At 40.6% G+C, this 21,464-nt stretch overlaps 1 protein-coding gene across 1 annotated transcript in view; it reads right to left on the bottom strand.

Annotated features, from left to right (window-relative positions):
- Positions 1 to 7,822: 7,822 nt before the first annotated feature.
- The window catches only part of LOC104268152 (netrin-4-like), a 46,865-nt gene continuing 33,223 nt past the window's right edge, over positions 7,823 to 21,464 (bottom strand). The window contains exons 4-10 of the mRNA XM_009869414.1: positions 20,276 to 20,402; positions 19,586 to 19,774; positions 11,587 to 11,800; positions 10,685 to 10,821; positions 9,611 to 9,679; positions 8,307 to 8,477; positions 7,823 to 7,959 (exon numbers count right to left, since the gene is read on the bottom strand). Coding sequence (XP_009867716.1) covers positions 7,823 to 7,959; positions 8,307 to 8,477; positions 9,611 to 9,679; positions 10,685 to 10,821; positions 11,587 to 11,800; positions 19,586 to 19,774; positions 20,276 to 20,402 — 1,044 coding nt within the window. The remainder of the gene's footprint in view (positions 7,960 to 8,306; positions 8,478 to 9,610; positions 9,680 to 10,684; positions 10,822 to 11,586; positions 11,801 to 19,585; positions 19,775 to 20,275; positions 20,403 to 21,464) is intronic.

Genomic DNA, 21,464 nt, shown 5'->3' with positions numbered 1-21,464 from the left:
TGAAGATGCAAGGAGGCCGTTGTCTCCATTTCTCATTTTCAGACACATGGACTTTTGCAGTATGTCTGTCTTATGAGTTGTTAAGAAATATTTCGCACTTGTTCTATACACTGTATCCTAGAAAATAATTTATTACTGAAGGAAAAATCTCAGTGCTACAACTTTGCAATTAAATACTACAAAAAGGATGAATATGTGTATGTACTGTGTAACCTGCTATCAGACACAGTTAATACTTTAACAGCTGTTTTTGCCCTCGAGTTCTCTGTGAGTTTTGACTTGAATAATGTCTTTAAATATATTGCTTTCAACTAAGATTCCACTGGCACACCCCGTCTGTTTTCATTTCAGTATGTTCTGATCGATTGCTGCTCTTCTTTAATGTGTTCTGTTCTCTTAATAACAATTGCATTAAATGACTGTCTTTCCTTAAAGATTTTATTTTGCCAGAGGGATGCAGGACATGGAAAATGTCCACAATCTAGAATTTATAAAATTGTTTCAAATGATCTTACTAGATTATGGTTGCGTTTTATTACTGGTGTCAGGTAAAGACGGCCAGAAAAATGTTGAAATGTATATCGTCTTTGATTTCTCTTACTTACTGTGATGGCTTTTGCATTTTTAAAAATGGTGTGTTGTGCAACTGTTGATTAAGGTGAATGAAAAGAATGTTGGTCATCGGCTTTAATTTTGCTCTGAAACCACAAATTTTGGGTTCCTTTAGTTAGTACCTGCTCCTTCAGTGTATAGACAGGCTCTTCAAAAATACTTTGAGAATACAATGAAAATGTTACCTGGTGTAATGATCTCAACACAGATACTGTGACTGAAGTGCATATTAAAAAGCAAATACTTTATACCTTCGTTGAAAGCTCCTGTGTCTTTGTGGGGTGGTTCATCAACGCTGCTTGGATCTGAGATAACTCTTCAGTGTTGTAAGCAGATTTCGAATCAATTTCTGAGTTGTAAAGATCATTTACTCCAGCTTGTAAAATTTTTATTTCATCTGCTGCTTTTCTCCCTAGCTCCAGACAGGAAGGCATAAAAAAAAAAGGCATAAAATTTTCAGTACTTGTAGTAGACTGGATTATGAAACAGCACTACAGAGGACATGAACAGCTATTAAAATACTTGAAAATTACTTTAGAGGTACATATAATTTAATAGGAATTCCCTATAGCTTAGTACCTGTAGGTAGGGGAATGCTTTGTTCTGTTTTTTTGCTCTCCCTGTTTGTTGTTTAAATTAACCAAAGCTTAAAAAGTTGTATTGGCAGTAATGCAGCCCAGTAAGGCTTGTCATGTTTAAACACTTGCCTGTCTCTGTGGGCACCAGTCTTGAGTGCTCAACAACATTAATTCCATAAAATGTTTTGTTATCTTGTTTGCATGAGTAATTTCAGTGTTGGTCATGATGTTTCTGAATGTTTGAGGAGAATTTCTGTTAAATTTTATGGTGGTTTTCACTTGTTTATATTTTGGTACAGCTGCTGGATTGTCAAGAAAAAATTTATAGGCGATCAAGTAGCTGACATGACTCGGTTTTGAGGGCATGGGTAACAGGTACTCTCGGCATCTTTTTTTCTTTTAAAAGAAACAAAATGTGACAGAGCTTCTCAGTGTGACTTTTTCAGGCATAGGAAGACGAATGCCGCGATAACCTGAGTGAACAGGCACAAAAGCAGCAGTGATAAACCTTGGCATTTAGGCAGTTGGACCTTGAAAATGAAATCTTGGGCAATCATATAAACACTGGTCACCAAATACAATTAAAATAAATCACGTGCACCCAAGCTTTTGGTTGTTCAAATAGAAATCCAGTGCATTACTTGTGAAGAAGCAGGAGCGGTTTGTGAAGGAGGGCTCTGTTCTAAGACCAGTCTGCCTCCTGGTTTTTTTTCTGCTTGCCTCAATGCTCTGCAGGTTTGGGATTTATGCTCTGTAACAGTATTTATAGCATCTGTGTGCAAGACATGAAATGCAAGAATCCTGGTCCTACAGTAACTAGGGACCTAATACTGACAGAGGGAACCTGCAGCACACAAACATATTTGAAAATGTTTTTAGTATGGAGTTGATTCTTTCTAACTCCACTATGACTTGGTAACCTGTTGTGCTAGATCCAGTAGAAATAAGAAAAGCGTGTAAGGGCCTTACATCAAAACCAGTGAAAAACACTGTGTAATTAGTGTGTTTGAGGTGTATCTGAGAAAGGAAGTCATAGCTCTAATCCTGAAGAAGTCTTTGTGGAAGTTATCACCTTCTTCTCCTCATATCCTTGTCAAATTAGAAACTAGCATAACTGTCATCACTTCACTGCTTGTGTGTTCTGGATGGTCCCTTACAAGTGGAAGTGATGTAACTTGGACTAAATCAAGTCTCGTTCTTCTCAACTACTCTTTTTTTTTCCTGTTGTTTTTTTTTTTTCCCCCTCCTCTCTTGCTTCTGCTCCTGCTGTGCGTGCTGGCTGTTTCTGACTGTGGGGTTTTTTATCATTAAAAAAATAGGAATAAAGATTTGCTTGACAAAGTACTAGGGCTGTATGTTGAGATGCAGACTCCAGTACCTCCTGTTTTCTGGTTTAGTTCTTATAGAGTATGCTTCCTATAATGGAATGTGTATTTTGTTGTGTTAAGACAGGTAAAATGCAGTCAGTCTGCCTTATGGATTTGAAGTTTATGACAACCGTGTAGTGTAACTTGCACTTTAGTGAAAGATTAGGCATTAGAATGTAGATCAATGCGTAAATATAGGTTGCCACTTCCTTGGATCCATGAAAATAAAGAAAGATAGTTGTAGCAGATTTTGATAATGCAATTTTAGGATCAAGTTGTCTTTCTTGACTATTGTATATCCTTTGAAAGTTTTACAGAACTTACATGGAGATTTATTTTCCATCTTAGAAGATTTGTTTTTAACCCTAGATGAATGGGAAAAATAAGTTGTCTGGGATTTCTTTTTTTGCTAGGTAAACTACTGCAGTTGTCTGTGTATAGATAATGTAACTAACTGCTTCTATTATGCTGTCCAGCATTGTTTTGTTTACATAATTTTTCTCTTACAGTTGCAAGCTCCCATTCTAAAATCAATCAGTGGTTATTTTAATCTCTAATAAAATAACAAAATGGTCCCTGGCAATACATGGCAAGCTTGTGAAATAAGCAGAATTTATTGTCTGAGTACAAAACTTAGAGCTGCATATTGCTGTCATCTAATGTATTTCATATTTTCTGCATAACTAATGTCTTGGTTCTCTATCTGCCATCAGTGGCCTACTGATTCTTGGGAGGGAGTAGTAGGTTCAAATGTGTATTTAGTAGAGTTTAGCTAAAAAGCAACTGTTATCAGGACATGAAGAATTTCTAGATGTAATAAATGTTTTTAATACAAGTTATTTAGCCTGAACAGTTACATGCAAATATAATCCCAGTTGGATTTTATCCATTTAGTTTTTAGAATAAAAAGAGATCGTTTTAATTGTATTCATCCTGCAGATTATCGTTGGTCCTAAAATACTGCCTTGTATGATACTACTGTGTAGTACTTAAGTTTTTGCACACCCTTGTAGTGCTGGAGTTAGTGCAGTGGTCAAACAAACTGTGGTTTTGAAGGCTGGGTAGGACTGTTATCAGCTGGCACCCCTGACTGATGCAGGCCACAAACTCATATATAACTTGTGAGAACTTGCTTGTTAGGATGGAGTTATTCCTGCAATCAACTTAAACTTGAAACAGTGGAGCATATGTCACATCTGATGTGGATAGCTTGCCTGTAAAACTTCTCTCCTGTAGGTGATTGTTTTAATATAAAATATATTCTAAAATATAATTAATCACTGAAAAGTGGTTAAAATTAGGTTGTGGATTTGTAGCTAGAGCATGAGGTTCTCCAGGCCTAAAACAATACGATGTTAGGGGGGTTTTTTTTGAGTGTGTGTTCTTCACTGTAGGCTACTATGGACTGCGTAAGGTAAGACGATCAGAATTCTGGTTCAAGACTTATGGATCTGTAACTTCAAAAGAATTAACGTTCCTGTGGTTTGAGGATTGCGTGGTTTAAAATCTTAAAAACAGATCCCAAACCTCACGTCAGTGTAAGTGTCTGAGTATTTTAATTGAAGTTTTAAGTACAAAAAAAAAAGTGCTACAATACATAACAAATAATACACTAACTTTTCGAGGTCTGGAAGACTTGAAGGAGCACATCATGTGAATTTTACCAGTTCAAAGAAAGCTTACATCAATCAGCATGGATAAATTAAGAGACATGTAAATGCTTCATAGAAAACTTACTCTTTATAGCAGTGATCCACTCACAAAAGCAGTGCACAAAGTTTGTGCACAAGTACATTTTCCTTCTTGGGAAATCCGTATGCAGGATTTGCAAGTGATACATCAGTGTGACTGCTGAGCAGTTGCTGCCCCTTGTGAGATCCCTTGTCTGTTTGGGCCCTCTAGGCTTGTTCACATGACCATTTTACAGGCAGGTCCTATTTTAGACACACTAAAAGAAGCTGTGCTGCCAATTCTGTATTGGGCAAATACTTTTTTGCCTGTTAATATTCTTCCTATTACTGTGCCTAAGACATGCAGTCACAGGGAGGATCACACAGTATGCAGTAATTTACACAGGCTTACCAAACAATTCTTTTTTGATACAGGAATACCATACCTTCTGTGGTCGTTCTTTTCATTTACTATATATTACCTTGTTTGCTTGTTCTGAGGAATATGTAACAGCTTCTACTACAAAGACAGTTGTCATCTTGCACTGTCTCACGGTCATCTTTATTTCAGGTACCAGTACACAAGAAAATAACATTTTTCCTTTCCAAAGTCTCCTGGAGATCAATTTAAGTTTTCTTATCTCTTCCTTAATGAATACTTGTTCCTACTTGATCTATGCCGTTCACTTCTATTTAGACACTTATTTTCAGACAGGCTAGCTGGATTGTAGCACTGCAGGACAAAGAGTTTGCATGTGTGTGAGTTGGAATTTTATTCTTTTATTTTAATTAGTAGAAGTGGTGATACCAACACAAAGTCAACTTGTGGTGTTGACTCACCCTAATGTGCTTCCGTTTTTCATTTTCAGGTTCAATTCCATTCCTTGGGAATACCTGCTACTCTGTGGAGCAAAACCAATGTACATGAGCTAGTAGTTGGAATAAAATGTTCAATGTTTCTTACTAATGGGGGGAATGAAGTAGACTTAGCTATACAGGTACCAGCAAGTAAACTGGAGATTAAAGAATGGGAAGCTAGAAAGAGGAGAAGAATTAGCTGAATATTTTTGGGTTCTCTCACTCCACTGGCCTTATACTTTTCTCCAAAGTGTGTGTGTGTATCACCTATTTTTGAGATAAATGCAATGTGTGATATATTGATGACTGTCTTGCTTGCGTACAACTTTGCATTTGGTAGTCATTCATCACTATGTAATAGCAGGCCCCAAGAGAACACACTGGGGTATCAGTGTTCCAGATAGTATTTCTCCTGGCGGTAGCTTGTAAATGACCATGTTAAAAATTCTACTAGCAGTAACTCATAGATGACCATGGTAAAAAATAACTTTCCATCCACAGAAATGAACTATGCAGATGTTTGGCATCCCCACAAAATCACCAGTCTGGCACAGAAAGTGGAATATGGGAGTTTGCTTTAATATGGTACTGAGTGTAAACCAAAATGAATATGAGGATCATTAAGTAGGATCTCCTGCAGATAAAGCGGCCCCTATTGAAAGGCATATTCCGTAGCTTAGTTCTAAACCTGTGCTTGATTTTCTTTTATTCTGAGAGGCCCTCTGAGAACAGACTGTAAATTCATGTACATGTCTTTATTTTTGCTGATATTTGAAAGAGAACTAGTCAATCTTTTTCTTGTGAGACAATTTCTGGAGACAGTAAAGAAAGCAGTTGCTACGCTCTTAATTTCTATAAGGTGACATTTCCAATTAAGTCAAATTCCTTGGTTAAGAAGTGTTTTATTGCATTAATTAAGTGGTCTGCTGGGGATGCCTCATTGTTGGATACCACTTTAGGTAACAACAAATAAATAATTAAGAGACAGAGGGAAAGCAATGTCAGTAGCAGAGGGGAGACTTCCTGAAAAGCGGAGAAGAAGAAAGATTATGTGCTCTTGGGAGGGAGGTGAGGCTTTTGTTTTTTAAATAACTGCATGTCATCCGTTTCCAAGTGAGCTGAAGACTGTTCCACTTTTCAACAAATATGAAGTTAAAAAGAAACCAGCAACAAATGGAATGAAAGAAGATTTTTTTTTCAGGTTACCAGTGACAAAGAGAACAAACTCATGTCCTAAGTTGTAACTGGGACTTCCGTCATTCTTCTTTAGTATTAGGTTTTTCTACTCCATGTGCCAGTCAGACAGTGCTAAATGAAGATAATCTCCTCTTTCCTGAGAGCATTAAAAAGTATAGACATGTAATAGAAATATGCAAAAGTAGCACATGTGCATGCTTTTTCTATATAAGCCACTGAAAGAATAGACTGACGTCATTTCTGCTTTACTTGAAAAGGGGATGTGCTCCAGCCAGCTTCATTTGATTTTGAGTCCTTAACAGGGGACACAGGTCTTAAACTACAATTTCCTCAAACTGCTGTGTTGGGGAAGGGTTTAAGTAGCTACCTCTTAATTACTACAGGCTAGGATAAAATTGATTTGGAAAGAATGCTTTTGCAGAACAGAACTTCTTTTAGCTAGAGTGCAGATGTTACCACCTCCTGTATTTCTGTGGAGGAAAACCCATCCCCAGGCACAACGGGAAGGAAGCCTTGCTTCAGTATCTTAACGTGAAGTGTGACCAAGGGAAATAAAGCAGAATGGAAGCGCTAAGTGCCATCAAATGCCAGTGGTCTGGAGCACAGTTTGAATAGTCAGATTGCTCTAAAAGGAACTAGAGCTACCTCATTTCATACACAGGCCAGCCAATCCATTTACCTCCTCCTGCTTCTGCCTTGTAGCTTTTGTAGTGTTACAGTCTCAACATGAGAGCAGCTGCTGGTTCCTCGCATGTTTTGGCTCTTTCCTAGCATTAAGCTTTTTAGTGGTAATTGCCCTGAAACCCTTGTGGTGTTACAGACTGAAGAACTAAAGCAAAGAGCAAAATGACCTTAAAGAGCAAGGGTTTGGATTCGGAATCAAGTTTGAGGCAGGGTGATTTCTGCAGCAAACCTCAGCACTAAGCGTTGCTAATAGCAATGTACAGCTATAAAGCACCTTGTACCAAGATAAGTCAGGTGTTTCTGTTCCCTGATAGGATAATATTGCCTTCTAGAAAGCGACCCATTATATTGACATAATTGAGTCTGTTGTTAACCTGAATTCTTTTAATAAGTGCTATTAGACATGCTTGTTTAGTGTTATGCCACCTGTAAAGCTGAAGGAAGTTGCTGCCTGTTAGTGGTCACTTATAAAAAAACTACACCCAAGTAATGAATGCATCATCTAAGCAGCTTAGACATATTAATACTTCTGACCTCACGTATGGAAACACTAATCTGTATCTTTAATTTTCCCTCATAGAATTGTTCCCTGGGTGTGTGGAATCAGGCTTAAATTAAGAACTGACTTGTAATCTACGTATGATGCACTAGTTACTTTTCTATGATAAGGCTGTGCATTTTTTGGAAAAAATAGTCATGTCCCAGGTTTCCTGTCTAAGCACATGAAAGGAGAAAGGATGGCAAGTCTGCTTTCCTGACTTCAGCTAGGAGCATGTTGAATGTAAACGCATGAACTAACTACACCTTTTACTGCAGTGTTACTAAAAGGCAAGTTCAGTAACTTCTGAAGCAGAAATTATTTGCACCCAGTTCGAAGAATATCTGATACTTGTTTTCCCAAATACGCCTTCCAGGGTTTCACCAGGCTGTTCATGTTCACAAGGAGTTTGCTGGTCCTAGAGTCCTCCTGGCCTGCTATAAGATAATCAGTACCTATTTTAATAAAAAGAAAAACTTCAGTCAATAAATAGCAGAAAACAGAACTAAATGCAGGATTTCTCTGTTTCATGAGGATTTGGCATGTAGCATCTTGGCCAGCATCACCCAGTTTACGCATGTGCCAGGTTGGTATTTGACATGCGAGCTGTCAGTGCTGACTCTGGGCACACAGTGCCCCCTCAGTGCTATCTCTTGGCTCCCTCTTTGGCGTGGAGGAATCAAAGGGCTCCGCCCCAGACAGACTGATGGGAGGGGTTGAGAAGCTGTAGCTGATATTCATAATGAGTTGTCACCAATGTTTACAGGGGGAGAAAAGAACCTGGTAAGCGTTTTGTCCTTACCAGGATTGAGAATGGGACATGTACATCCCCTGTTGGTCCAGGATTCTGGGTAAATGCTTCTGTTGCTCCGAGTGATTTTCACTTTGCCTGATTTCAGGACCTTCTTCACTTTCACAACAACTTCTGCATGGGTCCCTTTGTCATGAGCTGATAGGATTCTTGCTTTTATCACTGCCAGTAAACACATCAAGACAGAGACCAACAATGCATTTCTAACTGAATTTTGGGTTATGCTGCTAAAAGGTAGAATTTTAACAAAGAAGACGTGAAACAACACTGAAGGTATACACAATGTGTGTTCCAGTGCTTGTCCACTTCAGTCATGGTTCTTCTAAACAAATTTGGAGAAAATCATTAGATTTTTCTGTTGAAGTAGTTATCTGATCCTTTCACCATGTTATTTAGCAACTGCTTTTTAATGGGCTGATCTCAAACGCTTTTGGAAATCACAGGAGAGCACTTGTATGTATCCATAGCAAGGGTCGAGAAAAATAGATCAGCAGCCATTAGTTTGCATTAGTTGCACTGATTCCAGGCTTTACATTTTGCAGTTTGAAAACTTGGGTTGAGCTTTAGCACTGGCCTCCCAAAAATTTTGTCCTGTGGGAAGGGACCGTCTGCTCTACAGGAAGGAAGTCGGGAAGTTTCCCATCAGACTGCAGGCATGTCATGGCTAAAATTCCATGACTGCAGAACAAAACACAAAAAGCATTTTTATTTTGTGGCCCAACATCTGCTTGCCATGATAAATTTCTTTTCCTTTCATAGGATGCCATAACTTTTTGGCAGGATAGCCTCATCTAGGTTGGCCCCACAAGCAGGCTTTGTTATGTCATGACACGAGCACATCCACCCTTTGGATTCCAGATTCTTTTCTTGCTTGCTGTGATGGCATGAACTAGCTGTTTGTAAACAACAGTATTAAAATACTGTTTTGGTAAACAAGCATGGACATTTGAACCTGTATAATGAGCGCAAACCCAACAGCAGTTCAGATGCAAGGTTTTTATAATTTATTCTTGATTTAGAGGCCAACTATTCCACTGAGTCACAGTTTTAGTACTCCTCCTGTAAAGAGGGAAGGTAATCGGGTGGGAAGGAGACACCCTGGAGCCTTGCATGAAAAATGCTATTCACTTCTGATCAGAAGTTGGACATGTCACTAGACAAAAAAGGCAGAAGAAATCCTACCTCTCATTTCATGACTTAACTAGTCCTGTCGTTTTTCATAGCTATCAGCTAATAACATGCATAGAGGGAACACTGTGAAGTGATCGTACCTTGAGGGCATGCTACCCACTTACCGTAAGCATATTTCATTTGGCAGAAGTCAGTGACGCTTCCAAGCACCTTTTCTTTGCACACACATTTTTCTAGCAGGACACAAAGGTTTGGAGAAGAGCCAACGTGAGAGAGAAAAGCAAATGATACTCAGTTATAAAGTTACATGTATATAGCTCCCGTACTCTGGATTGACCTTGAGAGTAAGTTTGAGAGTGAGCTCTGTTATTTGTAAATGTTTCTTGTTGGATGATACGATAGTTGTTCTGAAATCTGATCAGTACTGTCAAGTAAAATGCAGCCCTCATGGGGTCTATGGTACAATTAATAAACTGATATTAATAGAGGGATTTTTAAGAAGCAGATCCAGATATAAATCAGGTAAGTAGTAACACCCTTGGCTTGAACCTATAAGTTAAGAAATGCGGACTCTTGCTGGTATTGAGGTAATGTCCATCTCAGAAAGGTCAAGATATGCAATAGGTGGCACTGTTAGCTCTGGGTCTTACAAAACCTTGATGCTGGTAAATGCTGGCCTTCATGCATGGCGAGCGGAACTATTTAAATATTAAAGCTCCCACCTCATTCTGTAAGCGTACTTGCTTTGTAACTTCAGCTGGTTACAGTATGTTTTACTTTCTCTCCTGAGCTGTTGCGTCATCTTACTGTTAAATTGCATTCCACTCCACTCAGAGGTGGTGCGTTTCAGTGTGGCTGACATGATCTTTTTACAAATTACATTTGAAGTTCTGAACAGCACCTGAATGCTTGAGAAGGAGCTGTGTAAAATTATTAGCATTATGACAACAAATATATATAATTATATATAATTATGACAACAAAAGGAAAGTATTTTTTCGGCACAATCCTACTCACACACTTCACCCATTTCCGACACCAAGGTTGGACAGTACAGTTGGCTTGGAAAATAATGATGTAAGTGTAATGATAACCTGTCTAGTTCAGATTAGCAGGTGTTGCCAGCAGATGAGGGACAGACAAGCTCAAGATGACTGGAGAAATTTAAGACAGGGTGTAGAGAAGAAAGAGCTGGCACTGAGTGAAGATACTAAATATTCCCAGACTCTGGGCTGTACCTGGGTGCCTCAGCGCAGAAAATCCCTGCTCATGGTCATTCCATTTCCACTCCTCTTCACTCTCATTGCTTGGCGTTTGTATAAGGTCGGGGATTCTTCCCCCAATGGGGATGTTAAAGAATGGCTCATTGTCATAGCTGGGGGGACACATAAAAAAAAAGCCTTGATTAGGACATGAGAGGTGGGTGGGAGGCAGGTGTTTGCAGCATGTGGCTGTATCCAGACAGATGAGCTTGCTTTCTTCAGGTTGGGAGTGCAAATAAGAGCAAGATTTCATGCCATATGGACAGATCGCTTTTACTTAGGGCTTAACACTGCTGACTTAGCATTTTTTAAAGTAACTATGTGTTGGGCCTTTTTTGCTTTTGTTTTTTTGTTTGGTTTTGCTGAATTAAGTAACTCAAAGTTAGCGACTGCTTGATGTCACTAGGAACTGAGGACACCTGCGGGACTCATAAAACTGCAGTCACTCAACAAATCATAGGCCTTCTGCCCTGATTATGTTTGCAGTACAGATGCCTGCCCTCTAGAAACAAGAGGGAGACCTCATAATGCTTTTTACCTCGGGCACAAATGCTCTCAAGACTCTTCCATCCATTTCCAAGGCAAACAGGTGTATTTAAAGATGACATATATATGTCTGTGGGTTTGTGGAGTTGCTTATTGTTATTGCAAAATAGATCATCATTTCAAGGTTGCCTTGGATAATACAATGGATTTAGAAGTGTGCCAGCCACCAAATGGAATCTAAGAAACCTGTTCTGACTTACAGCCACCTTTTCAAATAATTGTGCACCCTCCAGCATCCTCCAATTACTGTAATTGCTGCAGTATTTCAGTTAATCTTTGTTTCATTTCACAGAATCCCATCTCAAAGTGAACCCAAAGGAGGGCTTCTTTACCCATTGAAACAGTTTCCAGTATGCTGGTCGCAGTCTCTGGCACAGTCACAAGGGCGACAGCCATTTTCTCCAAAGCCCCAGTAGCCCATGAGACATCTATCGCAGTTGGGGCCCGCCACGCCTGGCTTGCAGTAGCAGAATCCCGTCTTGGGGTGGCAGCGCCAGCTTCTGCTGAAAGTTGCGTTGGCTGAACCCATTGGCTGGCAGGTGCAAGCTATGGAGATACGGTAAGAGGTGACTGAGGTTATGTGCCCAGGGCTTCATCTGGTTAAGTGACATTTTTGCAAGGCTGATAAACTCATGCCCTCTTCCTTGCGCTCAGCAGTTTTAAGTCAGAACTGGTAAACATTGCAGTGTGAGCCTGCATTCACGATATTATTGTTTCTTCTAAACTCATTGAGCACAGCAAAACAAGCACAACTGGGCCTCATTTATGTATGAAAGGCGGTTCTTCCCTACTACACTAATCTTGACCATATAGCGTTTTGAAGCGGTAGCAGGAAGCCTCTACTCCCCGTTTGTTTTTAAAGGGGTGAATCCCCTTTAAAATATTTTGCAAAAAGATTCATTTAGCATGAGTGAGGTAAAAAATGATAGCTATTGCCTATGTTGTCTTTCCTGTGAGCACAGAGATCACAAAACTCTTGTTTCCTCGGAGGCTAGATGCGGCTTATGCAGGTGGTTCAGATGACCTGAAACATTCCTTTGATGTCTGCCTCCAGAGAGTCCACAAATCTCCTTCAGGGGGAGTCATAAGGGACACATTTCACCCATCAGTACTACATGTAAGGAAGCTGATGAAATTTTTTGTACAAATGCCCGAGCAGATTTGTTAAAAGGAAGGTGGACAGAGTGAGAGATCTCTAAGCTCACTGGACGTATTTTATATGCAGCTGGAGATAAGCAAAGAGGAGTTAAACCCCCCAGATCTTTCTAATGCTATTACCAGTTTGACACTAGCCTGGCAACCGAAGGCAACTTGGCAGTAAAACAGATAATTACAGCTCCTGTGGACAACTCTGCCTTCACAGACAATAAATTGTCATAATCCCATACCACCAGTACATTCCCAGTGTGACAGCATCAGGGAGTGAGGTGGAAAGTAATACACAGATAGTGGTGCAAAGCCAGCGCGGTTGACTCCTCTCCATCGGGGCAGTGGCTAGCTGAAATAGTCTTGTGCCAACAGCTCTGCAGAGGTGGAATACAAGCAACAACAATACACGCTCGTATCTGATAATCAAACAAGTTTGATTAAAATGAGAACTGAGCTGAACTCCAGGCCTTTGTATTTTAGCTCTTTTCTTTGTATTAACAAATCAGCATGCCCTGGCTTTTGCTTGTTGCAGAGACTGAAAAGGAAATGCATCACTGTTTCATCTATCTGGAAGAAGGCAGAAATAAAAATCTTGTGGCTAAGACCCACTTTAACAGAGATTTTCAGTTACATGTTGAGCACTCAAGGTGTTTAGCTAGCTTGGATCGGAGGGCAGCCTTTTGGATGATTATCTGAACCAAGTACAATCTCCAAAGCTTTTGAAGTTTGCCCATCATTGTTTCTGATCAAACTACTTTTCTTCATAAGCTCAGATAAGAGACCAGATGAGCACTCTGATTTCACGCATCATTTTCCAAGGGGAAGGAACGAGTGTATGACTATAAAGAGTGTTAAGTGTAGCAGGGACAGATTCACTTTCATCTGCTACTTCATGCTTAATGCTCAAGAAAATACCTTTTGAACATAGTGCAAGAAAAAGGTTGAACAACTTTGTTTAAAGGGCATTTCTCTTATGAGCTGCTTACTACATAGTTATTTTTTTCACTGTGCCCTGTGTTCTTCATGCCAATATTTTTTATAATATTATTCCACTGTGCTGTAAACGGATCTCAGTCCGTTGTTTTCAAGGCCCACTAGCACAATAGCCTAAGGACAGAAAATAAGCATGCTCTCATGGGCAATGTACTCGGCACAATGAGCTGGTTGGCGGATGGCAGCAGGCTTGCCCGCTTGCCACAAAGCAGTCTTGACTTTGGGAGCAAACCCAGGGATTTTGCTGTCAGTTTTGGAGAGCAGGTGTAACAATGAAGCGCTCATTAGCACTGACAGTTTCAAAGGCAAGTTCTGATTTGTTGCTGCTCAATTTGAATTATTTTTGCCCAGATTTTTGCAGGCTGACTATATCACTCTAAAAGAGGAGACACTTAGTTCCATCCATCACTAAAGAAAATGGATGTCATAAATTTGGCAACAAGGAGGGGAAATAGAAGCTTCCTTTACTGCAGACAGGTCTGAGCCACAAAAAAAATAAGAGGCTGCCAGCATCTGGGTTGGCTTGAATGCAGGTTTCTGATTTCACTGTAGTAACTCTGTATGCAAGATTTAGCTGTGGAGTTTCCACCTTAAATTTCTTACATTTCTGCAACTTCTGGGTTGGTCTTTATTCCCATCTTATTTCTGATTTTCAGGTTTCATCAGTTAGGGCCACATAACAGATGGGTAAACAGCATCATTAGACTACCTATCACCAACTGAGACTAGATCCTGATTCAGGAAGATGAGACCTTCTCCCATCCTATCCCTAAGGAAAGGTATTACAGGACAGTGACTGACAGCACTGGCAGAAGCTGATGAGGAGGTAGGAAATAAGTGCCCTTTTTTTTTTTTTTCATTTTGGGTCTACAGTTCAGGAAAACTAATGTTCACAAATGAACTGGGGGGCATAGTCCCCAATTAGAAACTGAGACAGCTTCTGGTAGATCAAAAAGCAAGCTGAAGCAATAGATGTACAACACTTTCAGATGAGTTATACAAGTGGCTTGCTAATGCTTTATTCAGTCTGTGTTTATTTAGCATTTCAGCTTGGGTATGTACATTGTCTGGCTTCCAGAGTATTACAGCCAAAATCCCAGTTGTGCATCTAAGGTAACTCCCAAAATAAGAGCCCACATGTCACATGCTGAAAGAGCAGCTGTTGATGACTGTGTTTTATCTGTTTAATAGTGCCACAAATTTGCAGATAAAGAAACAATTAAAGAAACATAAAAACAAATTTCCAAAACTTCGCCTTTTTGTATTTCCCAATATTCGACAACACAGCATCTTTCCCTGCTGATTTTTGCTTCTTTTCTCTTGGCAAACCCCCGTTTTCTCTCCATCCGCCTCCCTGTCTAACAAAACACCAGCCGACATGACAATGGCCTTGTTTGTCAAAGGCATCATCAATTATGTTAGGGACGGTGTGCAGACAGTTCTGGCTCAGAGATGGTTGGTTTATTTGAGTTCTCCCCTTGACAGCAGTAAAATGAAAAATTGCTTCATTATACTTCAGAATTGGCTACCGGTCATGAAGTATCACAAAGCACCCTCTTGCCTTTTAGACTTACTCCTGTACTAAGTTCGTTTTGTCAGAAACTACTGTAAAAAGGAGGAGACCAGGAATAATGAAAAATGAATAATTCATACAGCAGTCTCCACTCAAGTCCTCAATAAATCTGTCTACCCTCAGCACAGCTGTCCTTCCCGTGTAATTAGGCACAGATGTAAAATATAATATTGGTTGTAACAATATGGTTCCAACTTACAGAAAAATAGCAAGTGCTCCAAGTAATTCAGTGGACTTCGAGGCATCTTGCCTCAAACTTGTGTCTAATAATACTGCATAAGATTAGCTATGAGCAGACTGCAGCGATTTGATGAAAACCAGGCAAAATGAAAACTCTCACAAAGCCTTCTGAATATAAAATATATACATGTGCATCTTTGGAGCATATGACCAAATCAGGGCAATTTTTAAAGCATGTCAGATGTGGGGGTTGGCTCAGCCAATGATGTTTCTTAGATGAAGGAAGTAAGACAGACAGCTGTGTGTGTGGTCGGGGCTGATTAAGACAGACTTTGAACCAAGATGTGATCAGGCCTTTGTGATATTACAATTAAAAGTTCTCTCCCTCTGCTCAGAAGTCAAAGGATGAGGAGCAGAGCTTTTCAGAGTGTGTGCGTGTGCATGTGCATCTGGGCACATTTTAATTTTCAACCCCTGTGCTTAGAGGAAAAAAGCTTGTTTTCCTGGACACTCTTTTTAATGGGTCTACGTGCCTGCATTATTTTTTAAGCTAAGCAAACGGTGAGTACAAAAGACGGTGCCATATCAGAAGGATCCCTTAAGCCTCCCAGTAAGCCACAGGAAAGAGCCAAGGATACAGCAGCTTTTATAACCATTGGTTAGGAAACGATTAGGCTTCCGAGTCAAAGCTCCCATACAAGTCCATATACAAACTACTTAATCCTGCGTTGTCACCCCCAGTAACGGGCAGGTGTGTGCCTTGCTCTGGGGCTTTTTTCCTGCCTTCCCTTTTTTTTTTTTTAATATAGATCTAAGCAGTGTCAAAACAAGGCTCTGCACATGACCTGCCTGTCATTTATCCTCAGCTGCTAGGAACAAGAGAAGCAGAGGGATGAGGGGCAGGCTACCTCTACAGACAAAGAGGAGTAGCAGATTCACACTTACATATCCAGTTTCAACAGATTTTTTTTTTTTTTTCCAAGGGAATGTCTTTTCAGTCTCACATGGGAGGGTCACCAAAGGGTGGTTTGGATAGTGCCAGGACATCCAATTGTTATACAACTTTTTTTTTCCTAGCAGCGATTAAGAGAGAATGTTGTTCATTATTATGACTAATGCTTAAAGACTCTTTCTGGGCCTGGGCAGTGTCCTGTTAACTTTCTGGGAGCCTGCGGGGGATGTCACAGCTGAACCTAGGCTTTGCTCTGGATGGCAAAGCACTCTTCAAGCGTGCTTTCTCAAAGGGATTAGCACAGCATTTCATTCAGCTTTTTCATCAGATTTCCTTTCCCAGCTCAGTATCTACTGTACACAGGGGTCAAGTTTGGATCTCCCATTGAGGTGGGTTTTTTTTCCCCTCTCTGAGTTGAAAATGGGAAGCTGAGGACCAGGCTGATGTCACTAGAGTCATCCATTCAGTCTGCCGTTTGCAGTTTATTACTTTTTTTCAGCACTTGCCCAGTGGGTGGGTTTTTAATTTCGTGTTGTGAGTCTGGCACTGGTTGTGTGGCTTTTTTCAAAGTGAAATAATGCCTTGGAATTGTTACATTTAAATCCTCACAAACATGCTGATCCAGAAGTGGCAGCTCTTAAATTTATGATCAGCCGGCTGAGGTATAAGAGAAATGTACCTGATGGTCTAATTGTGTAATTTCTTACATATCAGCAATGCTCAGGAACTGTTTTTTACTGAGTAACCAGAGTTGTTTTTAAGGTCACACAACCTGAACAATTAACTCAGACCACTCCAGATTAAGCTTAATAGCAACACAAGTTTTGCAATGTAAAGGGTGGAGAAGAGGGCTTCTATCTTACATTCTACATAATGCCTTTCAGTTTAATTAATCAGCTCTAGGCATAAAGAGCTGATGATGGTCCTAGAGATGAAATCTTCCCTCTATCAAACTGAGTCTGTCCTAGAGATGAAATCTTCCCTCTATCAAACTGAGTCTGTTGTAACCAAAACAGCTCTGCCTGTCTGCACCGGTGTTTCTGGTTATTATCAGTGACAGCAAAACTAAAGTAGTGAATCGTTCCCCGAAAATTCTCGATAGAGGTAACAGCGTAACATGAAGTGTGCACTTAGACACGGCCTGCAAACCACACGGGGAACTGTCAGGGCTTGGTTCTTTCATCGTACAAAACATTACCCTATTAAGGTACTTTGTCAAATGTCATCGTGGGAATTCTCCTCCTCACCTTAAATAAATAAGAGGCACAGACTAACCACCCTCCTCCGAGGTTTCTCTTCACTCTGTAGTTATATCTGCAGCGTCCCTTCTGTTTCCACACACGTACAAGCATCATGGACACATCAATCTGCTGTAGAAGCTGAAGCTCTCTAGAGTGAACTGCAATACCCGTTCCTTATACCTTGCTATGGCAAGTGCTCATGCATATCTTTACATGCCTGTGAAAGGTCACATTGACTTGAATTATGCACAGACAGGGTCATGCTTACCTATTTACAATAATGCTGAATTAAACCTGCAAAATCTCAACGAACAAACTTTGGTGCCAGCTAGTGATCCAGAATAACTCTTAAGTCAAGGACAAGAAATAGATATCCTCTAGAGGGCAATTCAGATCATCTACCTCAGGCACCTACATTAGACCGCATTCCCTAGAGGTCCCACTGTTTCACCACTGACTGTACAGAGAGCTTAGAAAAGACATATAACTTTCAGGTGGCTGAAGAGGGGTGGCAGCTATCTAGGCCTGAGAGTGCAAGTCAGAGTGGAAACAATTGCATTTTGGGGCCTTCTGCTGGCAGCAGCATGTTCCCAAGTGAAAAGAACATTATTGTGAGTAACTGGCACGATAGGAATAAAGCTCTTTCAACAAGGTAAATTTCTGAGCAGTTTTTCTTTTGCAAGGCAGAGTATTGGCAGGAGGTACTGAGAGGTCTGTAACCAGACCAGACAAAAGAGGCAGCAGTAGAGTCAAGGTCTGATTTCATCTAGGCAGACCATTCTAGGGTTTCCACACAGATAGGGCATATTTTCAAACAGTGTTTTTTCCTCTTCGCTGCTCTCCAGTGCTCCTTGACTTTAGCGGTTTTCTAATATTACACGTGATGTTGGTTACTACACCATCACCCTGCTGTTAAATGCAAGAGTTCATACACAGATTCTTTCAGGTACTATGAGATTGAAAACTAATCTTCTGGCACAACAATTTATTCTCATTACAATAATTCCCTGTAGCAAATCTGCTCAGAGTCGAAACAGAACTAGAAAGAGGCCACCGTAGAACACTGTGAGATACAGGGTGAGTGAGATAAGCTGACCCCCAGCCCTGTCTGCTGATCAGTGTTCTGTGGTGAACGTTGTGAAATGGAAAAGAAGGGGTTGCGTGGAAGCAGCCTGTGCTGGCACCAAGATCCAGTGGGAAAAATACAAAAGAGCAGAAACGTAGGATGTGTTGTGCAGAGACAGTCTAAGCAATATCACAGGCCATACAGTCAGAGGAGTTTTTATAACCTCAGCGTGTAAGGAATCTTGCTGAAGAACATCAGTGGGTCAAAAGCGTCTGATGACAGTGAGCACGAGCATACATGGCAGAGGATGAAGTTCTCTGTGCTGGCAACTTATGTCTGAGCAATGGGGAAGGAAAATAATCCAAAGGGAGAAGTGAAATTATGTGTATTGTTGGAAATAGCAACCGCCCAAATAGATGCCAGATGGAATCAGATGTGTGAAGCCTGGCAGGATACTCGGGAAACATTTACATTAAGTAAGGGAGATTTGGGCTGTGTGCCAGGCTGGCTGGGTAAAAACTACCTTGAGCCAGAGGTTGTACACCCTCTGTGTACAACTATTAGTGCCTCCGTTACTTCCTAACACATACTGCTGAGGTGTTAATGAGGCAATTAATTTGGGCAGAGCACCCCATCATACAGCTGTAGAATTCAGAGAAGAGTCTGAGTGAGCTCTGATTTATTTGTTCCCAAGTGGATATACATTGTCCCACACTTCCTACATCTCCTGCAGCCATTATTATATATACTTATGTGCACAGATGTTGCACAATCAAATGGAATTTAACAACAGCTTACACAAAGTCACACACAGTCTTGTGAAATGCAGAAAAAACAGCTAAATAGGATGTGCTTCAAGAAAAGGGGAACCATATTTTTTTAAATGCAAACACAAGAAGAGTGTACTTTTCTCCAGAATGCAATGCATTTAGAGGACTGTAGCAGTTATCACAAAAAAAAGAAAAAAGGAAGTGTGATACTGGGGGAGAGATAAACACAGAAAATCAGGAAGATGACCTTTCATTAGAAAACTGTAGTTTTGGAAAAGAATACAAAGAAGGGATAGTAATACTCATAAGTTACTTCTATGATTTATTGATCCTATAGGAGTTATCCGTTTCTTTCTTTTAATGATTCTTCCACCATGTCTTCACCACACATAACGATAGTCACTTACGTTTGCAGACCTCTGTAGAAGACATGGGTTTCCCTCTATCTCGGTAATACCCTGGTTTGCACCTCTGACACCGATGTCCCTCTGTGTTATGCTTGCAGTTGTCACAGACTCCACCGCTGCGCTTTCCTGATGCCAGCCAAACACTCAGATCAAAATGGCAGCTGTCAGCGTGGTTGTGACAGCGACACTCTGGTGGGAAACGGGAGAATGTATTTCAGGCTTATGTAGTAGACACAGCAATACTGTTCAAATGGTAGGATTGTCCTACTGTGAATCGCGGATGAAATATCTGAATGTAACACATTTCATCTGCCTACAGTCCTTGATTTTCATAAAAACTAGAAATTGCAACACCGAGTGAGAGTCTCCACAGGGTCCGAGAAGCTTGGGTGGCTGTGAGCTGTGTGGTGTTCTTACAGCAAGGCAAAGCAATCTGATGGTATCATAAGCCCTGCACAAAACCCTGACACACTAATGGGCCTTGTAAATTCTGCTTCCCAAAAGTCCAAGTGGGTCAGATGGGTCAGTAAAACTACACGCATAATGAAGTTTTCCATCAATGACCAGCAACTTTCTCCAGTTTCTGTAATGACACCAGTAGTGTGAATCCACAAAAGTCTTTGTTAGGGAACTTTGCCTGCTGGCAATCTCATCCTGAAAGCCTGCATCAGTAAACTCCCTCCCACTTACTTTTGCATTCGTTTGGTGCCCCTGTTTTTCCGTCTCCTGGCTTCCAAGGCTGATCGTTGTAGAGCGGTGCACATTTCTCACAGTGGTCCCCTGCTGTGTTGTGCCTACACACACACTTCCCATGGACCTGTCAGGGGATAAAGAATACGTGCAAACAGCTACAAGCAGGAACAGAGTGGAGTGCCCAACAGCCTCACGAGGAGGTGAGGCCTCTGCACAGCTCCCACCCAGCTGCCTCTGTCTCTTAGGAAACCCATGGAGCCCGCAGCTTAAATGTGGAGCTTTATCTTTTCACACAGTCACTGATGATGTAGATTTTTCCTCTGTCTTGCAGTTTAGATGCATGTGGCAACAATTTCTTCTTAACTCTTTGGTTGGTGATTTTACTACTACATTGATGAACAGCCTCTAGGCTCTTTAAATGGGGCAAACTAACACAGCTTATTTTGATTTACAAGTTCAGGGCAAGAACACTCAAAGAGCCTGAAGAGGCAGTGCCAAGTACACTCTTGGCTAGCAGAGTTGGGTCACAGGAGAGCACAGTCTAACAGAGGATGATGGGCCTCATCTCATTTGACATTAACAGTGGTCTGGAAGAGAGTGAACGTAAGGCAATGAAAGCACCATGAACTACTGAATTATAAATTATCAAAAGAATGAGCAAATAAGTCTGGTCCTCCTAGCACAGTTGAAATCTAGCAAAAAGTATTGAATCTGGAAAAAATACCAATGAGTATACCCACAGAAAAACAGTCCAAACCACACATTCTGTGAGAGGAAAGCATTTAGGTTTGAAGTGACTTAGGTACAGTAGGCACCAACCTACCGACTTACATAGGTATATATGTATAAAACAGGTTAGAAGAGAAGTCCGAGTAAAATTTGGCCCGTGAAACTTAAGAGCAGTGCAACTCCAGCAGTGGATAGGAAATTGTACCTGCAATGCTGTATTCAGTTTTGAACATTTTGTTACCAGATAAATGAAGAATTGGAAGATATTTGGAAAAAAATGAGCTAAAGCTGGACTGCCTGCAGAATGAGGCTGATCTACACACACTAAGCATATAAACCCACCTAAGCTAGGAAACAACACTTTACAAAATATTTGAGGAGGGAAAAAAGAAAGTGCAAAACGTCTTCCCTAAAACTGGCTGAAGAGTAGAGTTCTTTCTGTGGCTATTTGCTTGAA

The sequence above is a fragment of the Apaloderma vittatum genome, unplaced genomic scaffold, assembly GCF_000703405.1.
Source record: "Apaloderma vittatum isolate BGI_N311 unplaced genomic scaffold, ASM70340v1 scaffold39485, whole genome shotgun sequence".
Classification (NCBI taxonomy): Eukaryota; Metazoa; Chordata; class Aves; order Trogoniformes; family Trogonidae; genus Apaloderma; species Apaloderma vittatum.
The sequence above is the reverse complement of the archived record's forward strand: the minus strand, read 5'-3'. Positions and strand labels throughout refer to the sequence as shown.